The sequence below is a fragment of the Gopherus evgoodei genome, chromosome 14 (assembly GCF_007399415.2).
Source record: "Gopherus evgoodei ecotype Sinaloan lineage chromosome 14, rGopEvg1_v1.p, whole genome shotgun sequence".
Lineage (NCBI taxonomy): Eukaryota > Metazoa > Chordata > Testudines > Testudinidae > Gopherus > Gopherus evgoodei.
Window position 1 is genome coordinate 6,661,951 of NC_044335.1, and position 18,829 is coordinate 6,680,779.

Here is an 18,829-nt window from a genome sequence, read left to right on the forward strand (position 1 = left end):
TAAGTCAATGGAATTTGCATGCACATGTACAAAGGAAGAATGAGAAGAGACACCAGGGATGTAAAATAAACCCAGCCTTGTAAAACGTGTGGCCGAGTTACTAATCAGACACAGGACTCCACTTAGTCAAGAAGAAGGAGATCACTAAGAACTGCCAGCTAAGTACCAGGAACACATTAGAAGGGGACCACACTGCTCTGACTGCCTCCTTCTGCTGGTCTGAGGGCCACTCCACTTTTTACGCCTTGTTCCACAGCACAGGGGAGCACAGAGGACTAGAAAAAAGCAGGAGTCCTGGGGAGTTTGTTTCTCTCTCTCTCAAGCAGCTATTTCTGGCTGGGAAAGCTGTTTTGACACCAAACAGGCTCATCTCAACAGCCAATTCAAACTGAGAGCAATTGTGAATTTGTCAGAAGCCAAACAATCCTGAAGGCAGAGCAAAGATTTGCACAGCCAAACCCAGAACTAGGGCAGGGGCATATGGAGGCAAGGGAGAGGGGGTGTGTATATAAAAATAGAATAGGACTGATGAATCTTATTTAGTTATCAAGGTTCACAGAAGAAAAAACATCAGCCAGTCAGAACCTGCCTCATTCTTAAAAGTACAGTAGTCTCTTCCACCACTTATGGAGGAGTAACTGGAGTTTGGTGGGAGAGCAGAATACAGAGCTCTGCTCCAGTTCCCTCTGCTGTGGCCTCAGGCAAGTCACTCAGCCTTTCTGCCTCAGTTTCCCCACCCATAGCCACCTGCCTAACAGAAGGTTGGAAGCCCAAGTTGCTTGTCATAAAGGGTGTGACACACAAGCCAAGTTTGGAACTCATGGTTGGCCCCTGGGTACAAATGCTAAGCCAGATTCACATACCGCGCTGGGCCCTTTGATTTTGCTCACTTCTGGTCTCAACTGGACTATTACAGACCAGCTGCGGTCAGGGTGGAGGGAGTAAGAAAAAAAGAAGGGGAAGTCAGCTGATCCACAGTGGAGTCTCTCCCTCTCCTCACCCCAAAATAGAGGGCTCTTCACTCACCAGTCAGACACAGTCTCTCTCACTCTCCCCCCCAGGAGCGCCGGCAGCCTTTTTGGCACCCTAGGTGGCAGAAGGTCCCGCCCCCAAAATGGTGCCCCCAACACAGGCGGTGGAAGGTCCTGCCCCCGAAATACCACCGACGACCGTGGCGGCTGGACATCCAGCTGCCGTAGTCGGCGCCCCCCAAATGTTAGTGTTCTAGGCAACCACCTATGTTGCCTAATGGGTTGCATCAGCCCTGCTCCCCGCTCCTGTCCCCTTCTTTTCTGCCATGCTGCACAAAGCAGGGAAGCAGCCAGCCAGGGCTCTCAATGAGAGGGAAGGAGTTAAAAAAAAAAAAAAAAAGAGAAGTAGCTTCTGGATTCTTTATGAGCATCCCAAAAACAAGACTGCAGCTGAAAGAGTATTAGCCCTATTGTGTCCCACACCCGCAGCACCTTCCCTTCCACCAATACGAGCACTGAGCATGCTTTGGAATCTTGTTATCTGCAGTCAGTTCCATTTGTCCATAGACGCAATAGGGTAGAGTGGGGTGGGGGGCCAACCTGAGCTGGAGAAGAAGCCAGAATTTACCAATGTACATTGCCAAAGAACCACAGTAATACCTCAGCAGCACCCCCATCAGCTCTCCCCCACCCCTGCTCCCAGTGCCTCCCACCCACCGGCAAACCCACTGATCAGCGCCTCCCCCTCCCTCCCCGCACCTCCCAATCAGCTATTTCATGGCCTGCAGGAGGCTTGGGGGGGAGGGGGAGAAGTGAGGGCACAGCAGGTTCAGGGGAGGGAGGCGAGAAGGGATGGAGTGGGGGCAAGGCCTGTGGGAGAGCCAGGGGTTGAGCAGTGAGCACCCCCCGAGCACATTGGAAAGTTGGCGCCTGTAGCTCCAGACCTGGAGTTGGTGCCTATACAAGGACCCGCATATTAACTTCTGAAGAGCCACATGTGGCTCCGGAACCACAGGTTGGCCACCCCTGGGGTTCAGTAAGTTCAGGTCACAGCTCCTGAACTGTATTAAATCCATTTGCTGTTATCCAGGCAACAAGAAACTCAAGCCTGTTGCAAAGAGCAGGTCAAAGGTGCAAAGAAGCCTGGTCTTCATCGCTCCCCAGCTGGGAGCAGGGCTCACCTTCTCCATCCTGATGTAACGTCTGCATCCCAAACAGCAGGTGAAAACATCACCTAGTGTAAACTAATCTCTCTCAGCTCCCCCAGCTAGCTCTTTCCCTTTCACTCTTACACCAGCGCCTGGTGGCTTTGTTTTATACATGTTCCATCCCACGTGCTCTCCAGCCCAATTCCCCTCATGCATTATTCCCCTCTCAGAAACAGCTGCCATCAGTCACGCTCACCTCACACACACCAAGCCAACCCAGACAAACCCTGTTCTGGATGAGATGATGCTGCAATGAGCATACCCTAAAGAGCTCCTTGGGACCCACACACACCAGCAAAGCTCTAGATTTCTTGGCATCCTTTCTATTCTAAAGGCTCCTTCCCTGAGCACATTCGGGCTGGCAACAGTGAGGGAGCTGACTGAGCAAAGAGTGGTACAAGATGGGCGGCTTGGTGGTACGGGTTGTCACACATTTGACCCAAGTTCTCTTCCTTGCTGCTAAGAGCTAGAAAGATCTGACGGACCATTCTACATAACAGAGTAGGAGCTCTGCTCATGGGAGATTAGTCACAAGCTGCAGTAAATCCATGGCCCCATATCTTGAACATCTCTGTAGAGGACCCAGATGCCACCAAACTGAATTCTCAGAGTAAATTAGATACTGATCTTGCAAGTAGATCCAGGCAGATGCCCCCTTCTACCTGCACAGATACGATTGCAAGTTTGATGCCCAGAATGATGGTTTTAGTCCTTCCCATAATATTTGAGCCCAATGTTTTTGACCCTCAAGTGGCACAGGACATGGTGCGTCTTTAAAACATCCCATTACTTGGGATGTTTACAACAAGGCTGGGCAAAGCGCTAGAAAAATATCTTGTTGAGAACAATCCTGTACTGCCCAGGGGATAGGCCATTCATTAAAGGTCAAATTTCTGTGGTGAGCAATTTAAATTATGCAATTCAGCAAAAAGTCCAGCTGCTGTTTCGCTTCCCACTACAGTAGACCTGGGTTCAGTTCCCCAGACTTGGTCCCTCACTGCTTGAGCTCAAAGTATTTCAAAGGCAGCAAGCTTTGGCTTAGGGAGGGAAGGGGCTATCAAACAGCAATTCTTCCAGCTACAGAGCGTTCTTGGCAACTCCCAGGGCTAAGAAGGTGGTATCTAGAGACAAGGCAAGGTGAGGTGTGTGAGACGTACAATAACCAGGAGAAGTGGTTGACCCTCATTGTCTTTCTTCATTAACTTTGATTACAAGCTCTTTGGGGCACACACTGTCTTTTTTGTTTGTTTGTTATATAGGGTCTAGTGTCTGGCACAATGGGACCTGATGCCATGCTTGGCATTGTAGGGTCTTAGCATAATACAAATAAACAACAAGGATAAGGCTGACACTCCAAGGACCCACTGGAGTAGGGTGCCTCCCCTCCTGACCCAACTAACAGATCCTAAAATTAGCTAGTGATATGAGTTCTGGATGTTTCACGTTGCTTAAGGAGAGCAAGCTCTCTATTCTCCTCCCAAACACAAATCTTGGAGCTTAATAAACAGCCTGTGCTCCTGGAGGGAGAGAGATGAGCAGGAATTTTTTCATTTAAAAACAAAACAATACAGGTGCCTGTGAAGTGATTATCCCCTTCATTTGCAGGCAGAGAAGGAAAGCATTGGCTCGTTCCTAAAGAGTTTTATCAGATACATCAATGGTTCTCAAACTTTTGTACTGGTGACCCCTTTCACAGAGCAAGCCTCTGAGTAAGACCCCCCAATAAATTAAAAATATTTTTTGTATGTTTAACACCATTATAAATGCTGGAGGCAAAGCAGGGTTTGGGGTGGAGGCTGACAGCTCATGAACCCCCCATGTAATAACCTCATGACCCTGAGGGGTCCCGACCCCCAGTTTGAGAATCCCTGAGATACACTGACGAAGATATAACAGTAAATAACCCTGCATGTGACTGAATGTGGTGTCAGAATTGGGGCAGTTCAACACAGTGGGTAAAGCGACTGAGGAGCCTATGGTGATGTTTTGGAGACCGCACAAACCAGTAAGGGGTTCTGCCAGCTCCTGCCTTGTAACCATGAGGGACTTTGTGCTCTGCAACTGTGGTTCAGATCCCGAACCCCAGAAACCAGCCCACCAGCAGAAGGTCTCACCCTAGCTCTCACCAGCCCAGTTACTCTTTGCAGGGTGACACCTACACCCTGGTTTCAGAAAAGACTTGGGCACTTCGCCACTTAACTCATTTTTGAAAATGGAACTTTGGGTAAAATTTTCAAAAGTGCCATTCTCAAAACTCACTAAAACTGATCCTGCCCAGATCAGAGACGCAGCAACTAAAATGATCAGCTAGAAACATGTACGGAAGACCAGAAACCTTGTGTTAGCAGCTCAATGTCACAACTCAGACTCCAAGGTTGACAAGGTGTCCTTCTCTCCAAGGGGTATTGAGCATAACAAGGGCTAACATTTGAAAAGCAAACAACGACTAAACAATGAAGAGGAAGCTGAACTCCGTTTCCTTCTCAGGTGCCCAGGTCCCTGGAACTGGTTGTTCTATTTAATGAGGGAAGTTTTTCCCTTCACTGAGGAAGTTTGGAAGGAGAGGACAGTAACAGCCCATGCTAAAAATCCAGGGGTGATTACAAAAAAGAAACTGATTTTTATAAAAGACAAGTCAGGAAATACCTTAGAAGAGACAGATTTTGGTCACTTGGAAACCCCAGAAGGAAGAAAAGCTCTGCACAGACATAGTACTTTGAACCCACAAGAGCTGGGGGATGGGGACACACGCTAGACAGTTTGTAGCCACAAGCCCACTAATGGCTCTTTTAGCCTCTTCTTGCAGCTTCTTTCCATCCTTATTTCTCTCTTCTCCTTCCCAACCCCCTGCAAACTGCATTTGCCACCTGATTAATATTTACAACCACTCATTTACATAGGCACATCAGGTCAGAGTTGAGTGACAGCAAAAGCTCCCTCCTTCCCCCCAGCCCCAGCTGAGCTCCCCTACCTCAGCTGCTCTCCTGCAATCATCACCTCTGCTCTGTGATGTCTCTCGGTTGCTTTATTCTTCAGGCTGTTGCTAATACTCTCCATCCTGGCTCAGGCACACATCAGAGGTCGAAAGAGCTTAGCGGTGCTTGGCATGCAAGCATGTATGTGCAAACAGCTGCCTCCCAGCTCCAGAGCTCTTTGACAGCTACAGCTGATGTCCCATTTACTTTCCTGCCTTTCTGTTTACAGTTTGTGTGACTGCCAGAGTCCACTGATTAGCACTGCCCAGCTCCACTCCTCCTCAGCAGAGCTAGGGCACCTGGTATAGGCTGTTTGCAGCCTCTCTGGGAGAAGATGGGAGGCAGGAAATTCAGGAGCACTCAGGGGACTGTTTCCAAAGGATGATTTCCTCCCTTCTCCCCCTTGACTATGCTCAATCCTGGTTATGTAACAGGTAGGTGCAGGTACCCAATGTTTTTCTGCTGGAGCATATCATTTGAAGGTGGAGCCTGCTGCAATCTGATCCTTACTTTGGCTTCCTCCCTTTCCCCGTGCAAACTGCCTTGGGATGAAAGAACCCCTTGTGCCGTACCTGGGGAAAGCCAGCTGGCAGCTCCAGGAGGCTCAGAGCCCTAGCACTGTTGCTGCCCTTGGCCTGCAGCTGCTTTAATAAACAACTCTCAGGTTGAGGAAAAAGGTGTGGTTTTCAATAGGTTGTGGAGTGTGTCTCTCTCCTGAAATCAGGGGGAAACTGCTCATTAAGGAGCTGGAACAAACTGAGCAAAATCAGAGGTGGGGCCTGCACAAAGGTAATTCACAGAGTTAAGCAGTTTGGGGTAAACGGAGTCTCCTTTGACCTGGTCTTCCCTCTTCCATCAGGGTTCGTGCCCAGGGGGATCCTCACCACTGCTAGAGCAGAGACTCGGGGTGGAGCCACCCACCTGTAGGCTTCCAGAGAAGCAGCTCCTGAAAGCCACAGGGACCTGTATTCCATAGGGGCTACATAGGAGTGGTGGAAGGCCCTTACATACACACACTAGCTTCCCCTGCCAGAACAAGCCCTCAGGCCCCAGGGATTTGGCACCATGCAGTGGGTACTTTGTGCCCAGCATACACACCATAACAATTAGAGGCCCCAGCCTGAGAATTAAAAAGGAATGCAAATTCTACAACTCCAGATGCCAGTAGGGCCTGTGCAGTCTGCCGCCAGCCAGGGGATGAAGTCAGTTGACTCTCACATGAAATACTGAAGCTGCTTTCCAAAGGCTTAGTGGGGCAGAGCCTGGAGCTGTGTATTAACACACACAGGCAAGCCACCCAAACAGGACAGGAAAGATCTGCCTGCAGGGTGCCCCTGGACCTGGAAACAACGTGTTGTCTTATCTCATGGTAGCTCGCGCTTGATAACGAACGTGAGGTACAATCCTAGGGAAGTCAAGACAGGGTGTAGTTTTCATATGCCTGAGGTGGAAGCAAAGACTCCAGTGGCAGTCTAGAGTTTACCACAACCTGCTCACTCATGTTAGACCTACAACAGCCTGTGATTTTACCTCACATGAGCTAACATGAGACAAGAACACCCCCTTTTTTCCTACTGAAGACGAGGCCAAAGACGCTCTGGGCACGTCTATACTGCAGCCCCGGGGTGCAACTACAGCTCGAGTAGACGTTCCCAAGCTAGCTTTAATCTAGCTCCGGCCCTGGGACAATGAAACTGTGGCAGCGTGCCCTTCAGCATGAGCTGGCCCTGCTGAAACACTGCTCTGGGGCCCAAACTAGCTAGTTTCAAACTACTTCAGGTAAGTCTACCTGAGCTGGAATTTCTCCATGATTTCAGTTCAGACAACCCTCAGAGACCACATGCTTGGCCCATTCTCTATTACACCTGCTACAGGTATTGCAAAGGTCTCCAGCAACTTCAGACTATGCCAAGTCGCAGGTGCTCCAAGCTGGAGGCTCACTACAAAAAGTGAAGGACTGTTGACACCGCGTTCGGAACCACTCAGTTCCCACTTGTTTGTCATCTTTGAATTTTTTTTCTCCTGAAGTAAAGAGGATGAGATCTGTCTGCTCTGCGGGAGGCCCACTTGTTCTCTAGGGATATGAAAGATCTCATGATTTATCCTTGTGTCTTTGGCCAGTGTTTCCTCTCCCCCACCTGAACCTCCCTCACTGGCATGCTGTGCACCAGAGGTTGCTGCATTTCTGTGCTGTATTTACAATTTATGAAGCACTTTGGGGATTCTTCAGCATGAAAATGTCTATGTAAATATACCATTAAAGGCCCTATATTTCACTAACCTCTAGCCCACACATCCAGGAGGGCTGCGTCTGTTTAGATTGTCACAGTGATTTCTGAGGCACTGTGGTAATTTGGGGATAGGCTTAGAAGTCAGCATGCGGTGTCACTGACTGCTCTGGTCAGAGGCAGCCTGACATGGCATCTCTGCCTTTGTAACTGTGTGCACCTGGCTCTACGTACATCTTGCACCTCCTATAACAGAGGTTTTGTCTGTAGCCTGGAGGCTGATCTGCCGCGTGACTCCAGTGGAGAGACAAAGCCTCCAGCCAGCAATGTCTACCCCAACTTAACTCCAGTTCTTAGATCAAAACATCCCCCCTGGAACTTGCCAGTGCCATTCCTCCGGCAAGTTACAAGGGAACCTGAGGAGCTTCTTTGACCTGGTCACTGGGCATCTGGTCTCCTCTAGTGATTCCAGTGCCAGGCAGCCTGGGAGTAAAGGACCTGAACTCTGAACCACTGAAGTGACAGAGCACTAGCCACCTCACAGACCACTGAGCACAGGATTTTATGGTAACCGTGTGGTTTCATTGTTGATTCAGCAGTTTGTATTTTTATTGGAAGGTGTACAGGAATATAGCCAGAAATGACAGAACCATGTGTCAATAGGATCATGGTTACATAGAGATGGTCATAGAAGATCTAAACATAGACCCTGTGTCCAAAAACCCATTGTTGTTCCTCGCCCCTAACTCTGAAACAGCTCTCAAATCAATAGGGAGCTTTCGAGTTATAATTTGGCAGGTAAGATGTCTCAGGCTGTGGAACTCATTGATTTCCTATTATTCTATTACAAGTAACAATGATGAAAAAATTAATAGACTGCAGTAATTTCTCTTTCAATGACTTCTACTAAACCCATATGGAGGCCTGGTGTGTACCCTTAGGGCCAAAGTCAGCCTTGAGATAACCAGGTGCGACCCCTTGACTTGGTCCTATATCTACTTTAGTAAATGCAATCCTCCTCCTATCTTAGCTAGAACTATTTAGTTCTGAATGCAGCTCAGTAGCCTAAAATCGGTCACTAGCCTAGAATCAAATCCCTGAGTCCGAACAGGCACCACTCGCATTTCTAACAAAGAACTGCAGTAACACTTTGCCCCTTCAAATACTAAACTGGGTGAGCTCCTTCTTTGCAGGTCTTAGTAACTAAGACACTGATCTTGCAAAGACACAACACTCATGCTTAATTTTGTGCACGAGAAGTCCTACTAAAGTTAAGCATGTGTTAGATTGCGGTCTAACTGGCAAGAAAAGTCAGCCCACAAGGGTCTGTCACTGCCCATGCCATTATATTTGCCTATGCTGTGACACCTGTTTTTGCCTTTTAACATCTGCTCCCAGGGAGGGCCACCACCTCAGCAGCTGCTGGCCTTTCCCATCCTTACCGACATCTTTTCCCAGGGTTTGGGCAGACACAGAAGCAATGCTATTCACTCTGCAGAGGTCAGCAAAACAAGAACCAGGAAGTAGTTAAAGTTGTTGTTGACACTGGTTATACATGCAATTATATTCCCTTCATCTCAATCAGGAGTGAAAAATATTGGCTGGCAGAAACAAGCAAAAACCAAGAGACTGATACAGAGAAAAAAAAATCTTGCAAAAGAAAATGTGGAGAGGATAGAACAGAGAGTGAGCCACACATCAGCTAGGGAGACTTTTTTGCTTCAATTAGAAGCCTTATAAAGCTGAAGTAGTAATGAACCAGATGCCAGATTTAATTAGATCAGCTTAGGCAGCAGTTCACCATACAGGACCTGGGTAGCTAATATCCCCACCAGAGCACTAGCTCTGTGACATGAATGATTGAATGTTCTTCTCTGATGGAGAGTAAAGCCATCTGTCTGAACTAGGTCATTAAACTCAACCTCACCCCTTGCGCTGTTGCACTACAGACTGTGGCTTAGGCCCATCACATTTGTATGATAGTTCTGGACCAGACCAGCGCCAGGTCCATCCGCTTCATGTGCCAGATCTCAAAATCATGATTACTTCGATTTCTAGAAGACCGTCATGAGGAGGAAGGAAGGAAATCTGACCAAAGGAGCCACTCTTGCTATCTTAGACTAAGTCCCACTATTTATCAAGATAGACGGTCACCTTACTGCTAACTTCAATTCAGTTCTTCACTGCAAGAACTGAGCTTGGTGAAAGCTCCTCAGCTGAGGCAAGGTTAAGCAGCTGTAGTCCATTCACCCCTGGGCACAGCCAGTTGGTTTATGCTGTCTTTGATAGCTTTCTATGGGGGTTCTTAAATTATTGAGATGAGCCAAAAAAGAACTTCCCAATCATTCTTAAACACAAGCTATTGATTTATTAATAAATAATAAACACATGTATTTATATGTTTAATTGATTTCTTGATGACAGACCAAGCAAGCAAAGTATGGCAGCTTCAGGAGTGGGACAGCCAGCAGGTTGATCATACATGATGAGGTCATAAGACCCATGAAGTTAGAAAGAGCAAAGTCCTATTGGAGCCTCTAGACCCAGATGCTCAAGATGCTTAGGAGCCTAACTGCCATTGATTTAAATGGGAGCTGAGTGCCTAAATACCTTTGAAGATCTGGGCCCTAGTTGATCCCCTTGGGCTTGTTCCCATCAAATTCTTCTCTGGTGTTCTGTGTAGCCTAATTTAAGATGTCCTCAGCCCTGCAGTTTCCACCACTTCCCTTTGGAGACTGTTCCCAAATCTCCTGCTCAGGAGATTCCTGGATGATATCAGGCCAAATTAATCCTTGGTATAACTATACTGGTTTGAGTAGAATTACCCCAGGGATATATTTTAGTCTAGATTCATTTATTTTGCATAACTTCTGCTCAGCTCCTCATGGCACCTGCTAATGCTGCTTCTTGCTTGGCATTCACACTCTTCAGACAGCTGTAGATAGTTGTCACATTCCCCCACTAGCTTTAGCAAGTCATGCTATTATCCCTGTTTATGTTAACCTTTCCCCCATATTAATCCCACTAGATCATCAGATGTGGTAGTGGTTCTTCACCAAACATCTCCCTTCTGATACTGAGGTGCCCAGGAATGCAGCATTCCAAGTGTGGCTTCAATACAGTTCTACTGAAATAATTCTCCTCTCCCTTTGTTACAACTGACTACCCACACTAAGCAGCCCAGTTTTGCTGTCATATCACACAGCCAATTGTGTATCTCAATAATCCAGTCCGATGACAATGCATTGTATGCATGCTGAGAGGTTCAAAGAGAACAAGAATCCACCAGAGCCATCAGAACTTACTCTCTTTATTGCCCAGAGAGTCCATTCATTTATTTAAAATTAACATTGCAATAAACAGATTGTTCTCTTTTTCCAGTAGCCTAAAACATTAGCAGAACGTGAGGAGGATACCACCACCTTTATTCTCTTGTATACCCAATTGCTTAACAACCAATGGCTTCATCCAGTCCATAGAGGCAGCTGAGAGACTGAAGAAAGTGCAAACCCACTGGGGATTTTGTATCCTTAACTCAAATGGAACTACACCAGGGATGGATTCAGACCTTTGAGAGTGAGGTGAGCACTTGTGCCCTGATCTGCAGATGTGGGTTTCCAACTTTCTAATTTCACAAAACCAAACACCCTTCCCCTGCCCTGCCTCCCTCCCTCCACAGCTCGCTCTTCCCCACCCTCATCCACTTTCACTGGGCTGGGGCCAGAGGTGAGAGGTTTGGAGTGCAGGAGGGGGCCCAGGGCTGGGATAGGGGGTTGGAGTGCAGGTAGGGGCAGGGGTCGGACTCTGGAAGGGAGTTTGGGTGCAGGAGGGGGCTCAGGGCTGGGGTAGAGGGTTGGGGTGCAATTCTGGGATGAAGTTTGGGTGCAAGGGGACTCAGGGCTGGGGTAGAGGTGCAGGAGGGGGTGTGGGCTCTAGGAGGGGGCTCAGGGCTGGAACAGGGGGTTGGGGTGCAGGATGCAATCTCTGGGATGGAGTTTGAGTGCAGGAGGGGGTTCTGACCTGGGGCACGGGGTTGGGGTACAGGCTCTTGTTGGGCAGTACTTACCTTAGGTGGCTCCCAGTTGGTGGCACAGTTTGGCTAAGGCAGGCTCCCTGCTTGCCCTGGCTCTGCGCTGCTCCTGGAAGCAGCTAGCATGTCCCCATGGCCCGTAGGTGGAGGGGTCAGGGGTCTCTGTGCTGCCTGAGCCCACAGGCACCGCCCCCACAGCTCCTATTGGCCATGATTCCCAGCCAATGGGAGCAGCGGGGCCAGCACGCACAGCTTCTCTGATCCCCCCTTTAGGCTGGGCTGGCCTTGCAGTGGCAATGTAACTGCAGTTTTCATCCAGTGTCAGCTGGTGCTGTACACGCAGCCACAGCCCATGCAGACCCTACCAGGTGGTTTTTTCCACCTTTTGGCCCTCCTTAGTCTGGGCTAATCCCTCTGGGGCTCCTGTGGCACCTGGCATGAAACAGAACTGCTCATTTACATGGTTTTCTCCCCCCCAACACCCAACCAGCCCTGGGCTGTTCTGTGCCCACAGCCGCTGAGAATCCCCAGGACTACATCCCTCTCCTTCCGGCAGCATAACGCCTGAACCAAGGCGGCCTATGGCCTTCCTACACTGTCTCTCTGTAAGTCTCCGCTCACTGTGTGATATTGGTCCCCTTCTCTACCCAAGCCACAGAGGATATGGGTCTGCTACAGCCCCCTCCACCCACCCACCCATTATAGAGGCTTGGGATTTAGCTCAAGCTGAAGAGAATCATGCTGCCAACTCTAGACATGCCTAGCTCAGTCCTTGGCGCATCAGCCAGGCTGGTGTCCATCACACTTGCACCAGAGAAGTTCTTCCTTGGTTGACTATGGCTTTTGGAGCCTCAGGAGCCTGGCCCAGCAGCACACAGGGGCTGGGCAGAATTTAAATTTAGTTCATCTGCTCCTGGCTGGTTCACCTAAAGCTACTTTCCCTTAGCTACACTGAGCAGACGGAGCAACCGAGGAGGTGGTGGGGATTCTCCTACCCTGCAATCAGGGAGCCATGGAAGAAGGGACAGTAGCCTCAAGGTAAATTAAACTTTTTACTACACAACCGGGTTCTATGGTGATCTTTGTCTGACCAATATGACATGAAGATTTCGTTTATGCTCACGAAGGAGCAGTGGAAGTATATCCAGTTGGCTGAATAAATCTGGAGTGGTTACACTGCTCCTGTCCAAGTCCAACAGTGGATGCAGTCTGGCCAGGCAAATAAGAGCAATGATGGACTGTTTGCATCAGAAGGTCCCTTTATATATTTATATTTTTACACACACACACCCCATCCTGGCCTAACCTGTGTCCCAGTGACCATGCTGCATCCAAAACACAGGGACACACCAACTCTCCTTGTACACTTGAGCAGGTTCTGAGAAAAGCAGAAACCCCCCACCAGTGCCTTAGCATACCTTTAGCAGGGGCATCTTTGCACTTCCATTGTTGCTGGCAATAGTATGACATTTCCAGTCACCTGTGTGTGTTTAGGGCTGGTGAGGGACTCAGGGAAGAACTGGGTTTACTGTTAAACGACTGGAGCTGCAGCTCTGGTTAACAGAATGTTGGGTGCTGACAGCATGGGACAGCTCAGATCTAGCCCCCACTTTAAGCCAGCGCCTCATTACATTAAACTTACCTTTCCTTGTGCTCAGCCTAAAGACAAAGCTCATCAGGAGGGCCAGCTCTCATTGTCCAGTGACTTCCATTTTATGGTCATCTGATCCGGCCCCATCATCCTGTGCCAGATCATTGGCCCTACCCAGTGGCTTCGGTTTTTATTTCGCTAAACAATTACTGACAGCTAATTGACTCCCCACCCTCCCCATGACCAAAGTGCACCCTACACTGCTGCTGCCAGTGCAAACCACAGGGCAGCTGGCTTTATGGTTCTGACCTCAGGCACTCACAAGCATGGCCTAAGACTGTGCACACCATCACAGTGCTAGCCAAGCCAGGGGACCGGCTCACCCACAGTTAGACGTTACAGTTCCCATCACCCCGTAATCAGTTACACCCTGACACAGTTCGCGCTCATTTACAATACAGCTATGATCCATTATTGTAACTACGCCCTCCTAGTGTGGTAGCGTAGAGCAGCCCTACGCTCCCACTTGTTTTTCCTCGGAGGTGCATTATTCTTCCCTCTAGAGCTTATGCCACTGGGGTATTGCTGATATTTTACCCATTAGATTTTGAACTTCTTCCAGAACAAACAAATTAAAGATGGAAAATATTTAGAGCAAAGCTTTAAGGCAGAGAGAGAATGTTTAGCTGCCATGGTAACCAGTTAAGGTACTGCAACACTTGCCAACCGATTTAAAAAAGATTATACAAGAGGAAAGGTTTATTGTGTCCCCAAATAGCCTTGTGTAAAGTGCCAAACATTAACATTCACTTAACCCACAGAAAACACTGAATTACTGATACTCACCAATCAGTTCCTGCAGGGACCAAAGGGGGCACCATTACACCGCAGCTCAGCACAAGGGTGCCCTGATGCCTGGGAAGCTCACCCTAAGCTGCCTGTCTGAGGCGCTGCTACACCCAATGCAGGTGTCCTAACCACTCCCACTCTCAAGATGACCTAGTAAGAGCCACTGTCTTCTGCTTTGGGGGAGTGCTATCTTTCTGATGAGGAGTAAAGCTGAGTTCCTCACACTTTTGGTCATTAAGGACCAAGCTACAACAAAGTCAGGAGTTTAGTCCCAGGTGCAGTTGCCTGCCTGATCTGCACAAACAAATCCCCAATCTGCATGTGTAGTCACAGTAACTGTCTGCCCAGTGAGGTACACACATTGTTACGTATCCACCTGGCCTTCTGCAAAATATAGCCCATTGGAGCCCATCGCCTTTTCCATCAAAATAAGAGTGTTAACACCATAAGCAATTGTGCCCTAAAGACACAGAACTACATTCTTTTTACCTCAAGGAAGCCCACTGCAGTTTCACCATCATCTTTAGTCCACACTCTGAAGTGTTGCATACTGTGGAAGGCACTGCTAAGCAGCTGTTAAGCTCCACTCCAGAGCTAGCTGCATTTTAGGGGTGAGTAACGTGATCCCTAGGTATACACCTCCCCCCCAACACACACAGATGTTTAATTAGCTATCAGATGAAACATACTATACAACTTATTGTGCAGTCCTTGGATATGATGAATATGCATACACCAGCGCAGAGTCATTTCATCTAAGTTTCCTCTCCAGAGGATTTAGCATATCTGAAATTTTCCATTTCAGAGGATTAGTAACCAAATCAACTCATTAGAAATACAGAAGAGACAGAGGAGCCCATGGGTAAAACTGGATGTCTTATTTTGCAGCTCACTGGGGGGGTGGGGAAGAGGGGGAAATCAATCTAAGATACGCAACTTCAGCTACGAGAATAGCGTAGCTGAAGTCAACGCATCTTAGATCAAATTAAAATTACTTCCTTCGCGTCCTCGCAGTGCTGGATTGACAGCCGTGGCTTCCGCCTCTCGCAGTGCTGGAGTTCGCTCTCCCATTGACTGCTGATCAGGGATTGATTTATCGTGTCTACACTACACGTGATAAATCAATCCTCAATAGATCGATCACTACCCGCCAATCTGGCGGGTAGTGTAGACGTATCCTTGGTATTTAATTATTTCCATGCTCCCAACTAGAACATGCAATGGCACTTGCCTGATGCCAGAAATGATTGTTCATTACTGTTGTTGCAGCCGGGTGGGTCCCAGGCTACTAGACACAAGATAGGTGAGATAAGTCCAATAAAAGATGACTTCTGTTGGTGAAAGAGACAGAAGTTGGTCCAATAAAACATACCTCATCCTCATAAGAACGGCCAGACTGGGTCAGACCAAAGGTCCATCCAGCCCAGTATCCTGTCTGCTGACAGTGGCCAATGGCAGGTGCCCCAGAGGGAGTGAACCTAACAGGCAATGATCAAGTGATCTCTCTCCTGCCATCCATCTCCACCCTCTGACAAACAGAAGCTAGGGACACCATTCCTTACCCATCCTGGCTAATAGCCATTAATGGACTTAACCTCCATGTGTGTCTCATTTTTCCACTGATATTTGTTCAAATCAGCAAAAACTTAGGGATTCTACTAATTCTACAGCTAATATTGGCTTTAAACTGATTTTAGGGACTGTGTTTCCAACAAGTGTGTAAGAGAGAGAGTCTACCCCTGTCCAGGTTTATACTTTGCTACATAGCTATGAGCCCGCCGGGGGCAGTTGCAGGTTAGCTCATTGCTTTCTGCAATGCAAGTGCAAAACAAACGTAAGATGGAGGGTAGTACACATCACAGGGCAAAATCCTCAGCAAGGTTGGAGGACTGCTCCCTGCAGCTGAAGGGTGCAAAGGTGGCTGTGTGTTCCAGCACCAGGGCCACTCCACTTAAGAACACCCCTTGCCCGACGGAATGCTGCTCGGGCCAGCTAAGCCATATTTCAGACAGTTTTGCACTGGGAAAGTGTTCTAAAAGTGCCCAATGCTCTAGAGAATTTGGTCCACCCTTTGTTTCTATCTTGGGAGCCTATAGAGACAGAACAGCAGATGTATCAAATGCTAGGGAGTGTTATTACATAGTGCTAGCAGAAAATGAACATGCTATTCAACAACTTCTCATTAACCAGTTACAAATCTAAGACTGGAACGTTCACATCCTTGATCGTTCTACCTTTCATTCCAGAAAATACCATAGATATGGGACCCTACTGAGGTCAATGGTGCAACACCGGTATAACCAGAGGAAACTAGCTCACTATATATTGTTTTTTCCAAATGAGCAACCCTGAGCATATAAGTATCATGAATCAAGCCCCTTGAAATCATAAGAACAATTTACAAAAAAGATAGATTTGTAGGGAGAGGGAGCTTTTATTTGCTTTCTGGGTTTTGAGTCTTTAGGGGACATGTTTTCAAGTGTTTTCCTCCAGAGACATTAGGGCTAGAAATTTACTTATTTTTTCAAATGAAAGTTGAGATTCTCTCATCACATGACTCCAGAAGCTGGAGCTTGAAACAAAGCAAATATTACGAGACTTGTGATAAGAATCATGTGTGCAACTGAAAAAAAACCAAACTTGTGTAAGAGAAACCATCTAAGAGCTATGTCTTCTTCGTTCCCCTTTTCCTCACCATTCTTGGGGGGGGGGGGAAAGGGGAGGTCGAAGTTATTCCAAGCTTTCTCCCTCCCTCCCTCCAACAGTCCTCAGGTTAAAAAAAACCCTAATCAAGGCTGTAGTGTCATGTCAGTCTAAATGGATCTGGTTCCCTATGGAGACACTACAGAGTGCCAGGAAGTGCTCCTACCCCTATCATGTCACTATCAGAATTAGCTGTCACACCTCTAACTGGATTTCAATACCACTTTGCTCTGTGCTCTTATCACCTCCTTTTAAGTTATGCTTAGTGAGCTATGCCAAGGAAACACATTGCATTCCCTACTGCTATTCCAGCAAAAACAGAAAAGAATGTGGATGAGAAAAGCAGTGTGGAATCTAGCATAACAAGGTTACCTTTTATTTTTATTTTAAATATGTCAATATTTTCCTGTCTGAGGACCCTGGAATAAAGATTGTTGTACAATGGTTTTACATGGCAGACTTGAGCATTTTCTAGCAATTTTAAAATGTTTACTAGGAAATGGGAACTGCCCCCTTTAAAAAAAAGGGGGGGCAGGGTACTCGATAAGCAAATACACGTATTTGTTTTATGAATCCTGCCTGTAAGTCCAGAGCAGGGAAGATGGAGCCTGTAGAAAGCTGCTTAAGAAAGGTCAGAACTCAAGGGATAGTAAAGTTCTCCTAAGAAAGCAAAGTCTCATCCATAAGCATGTAACACTAGAGAGTGAATGTGGTGTTTATGAAAATGACTTGGCTTGACCCAGGCATAAGGGAGAGAGATGATAGAGAGATCACTGAACGAAGAAGGATGAAAGGCCCCTCACCCGCAGGCCTGAGCATGCGATCTCTGCAGCACACTCCACTCCTGCTTCCCTAATGAGAAAGATAAAAAACCCACTGCTCCCACAGAGCACCATATAACCCCTGTGCAGCTTCTCCCATCCCTCTTTGGAAATATACAATCTCCCTGCGGCACGTACGATGCAGATTAGTTATACTGCTTCTACAGGAAAGGGGCTAACTGCAGAAGAGGAAGATTGCCCCATCTATGATTATGATGAAACACGTTGCATATGCAGAGAGAGACAATCATGGCATAAATGGAAGGATGGGGAGAAAACCACAGGCTCCTCCCTATTATATATATTACAGTTATGCCTGGCAGCCCAAGGCCAGGGCTGTTATGCGAGGCACCATACAAGGGCGCAGACGGTCGCTGCTCAGAAAAGCTGACAAACTAAATAGGCAGGCCAAAGGGTTGCAGGGGAAAGAGACTCAGAGAGGTCAAGTGATTTGTCCAAGGTCTCACAGCTGGTGAATCGCAGAGTCAGGAAAATAATTCAAGGCTCCTGATTCCCAGTCCTGTGCCCTATCTAATAGCTTACTCTGCCTCTCGATCATTGGAATATTTCATAAATGCGCAGTAGCTGATTCTGGAACCCCGGGGGATGGAAGGCCTCACAAACTTTAGATGCATAATGAATAATCCCTCAGCTTCTGTACTCGACCCCCACTCTTCCACAGTGCAGTGAGAATGCACTAATTATGTTATAATTAACATTGCACTTAACTTGCCAGAAACTGCTCCTTCTGCTGTGTTCTGTGTGATCCTAGCCAGACCTACTTTAAAACATTTGCTCTGTGAGCAATTGCTGGAACAGACATGAACAGAGCCTCTGATTAATGGCATTGGTTCACGCACTGGGTGTTGCTAAGACACAATACAAGCCCTAGGAACACCACCCTCCTCTTTCTGACCCCTACTACCTTCCCATTACAAAGAAAAGAGTTTGTGTTCGTCTAAAGGCTGAGGACCAGGTTGACGAGATGAGGGTTAACTCTACTGGATGGAATCAGACTAAAGCCAGCACTTTAAACTGGCTTCATCCAGTAAGATGCAGCAGCTCAGCCAGAGGAACAGAAGTCCCAAAAATCACAGGCATGGCCACTCACTGTGTCTGCTACAGAAGCAACAACATCAAAGTCCAAGCATAACGTTAGGGTAAAAGTCGGACACAGAAGAGGGGCAAGGAACAGAGGGTGTGGTGGGAAGATGGGGGAGCAAGGATATGAACAAGGCTGCTAGCATTGTGTCTAATTTCTAGTTTCTACAGCCTTTAAACTGGGTTTGTTTAATTGCAACAGGTAGTAAAATAACCCCCTCTGGCGGCCATGAAGAAAATTGGAACTGCTGTTGATCATGCTTACGAACCTCACCTTGTCATTATCCTAGAGTAGGAGCTCCCAAGTTTTATTTACAGGTTTATAGAGCGCTCAACACAGCAGGGCCTCTTG

General features: G+C 47.6%; 1 protein-coding gene across 2 annotated transcripts in view; it reads right to left on the reverse strand.

Moving 5' to 3' along the window:
• LOC115635310 (DEP domain-containing mTOR-interacting protein-like) overlaps window positions 1-5,575 on the reverse strand; it is a 37,899-nt gene extending 32,324 nt beyond the window's left edge. For both annotated transcript variants that reach the window (XM_030533794.1, XM_030533792.1), the window contains exon 1: window positions 5,151-5,575. In XM_030533794.1, the coding sequence (XP_030389654.1) occupies window positions 5,151-5,236 (86 nt within the window). In that variant the 5' untranslated portion in view covers window positions 5,237-5,575. The remainder of the gene's footprint in view (window positions 1-5,150) is intronic.
• Between the last annotated feature and the right edge of the window lie 13,254 nt (window positions 5,576-18,829).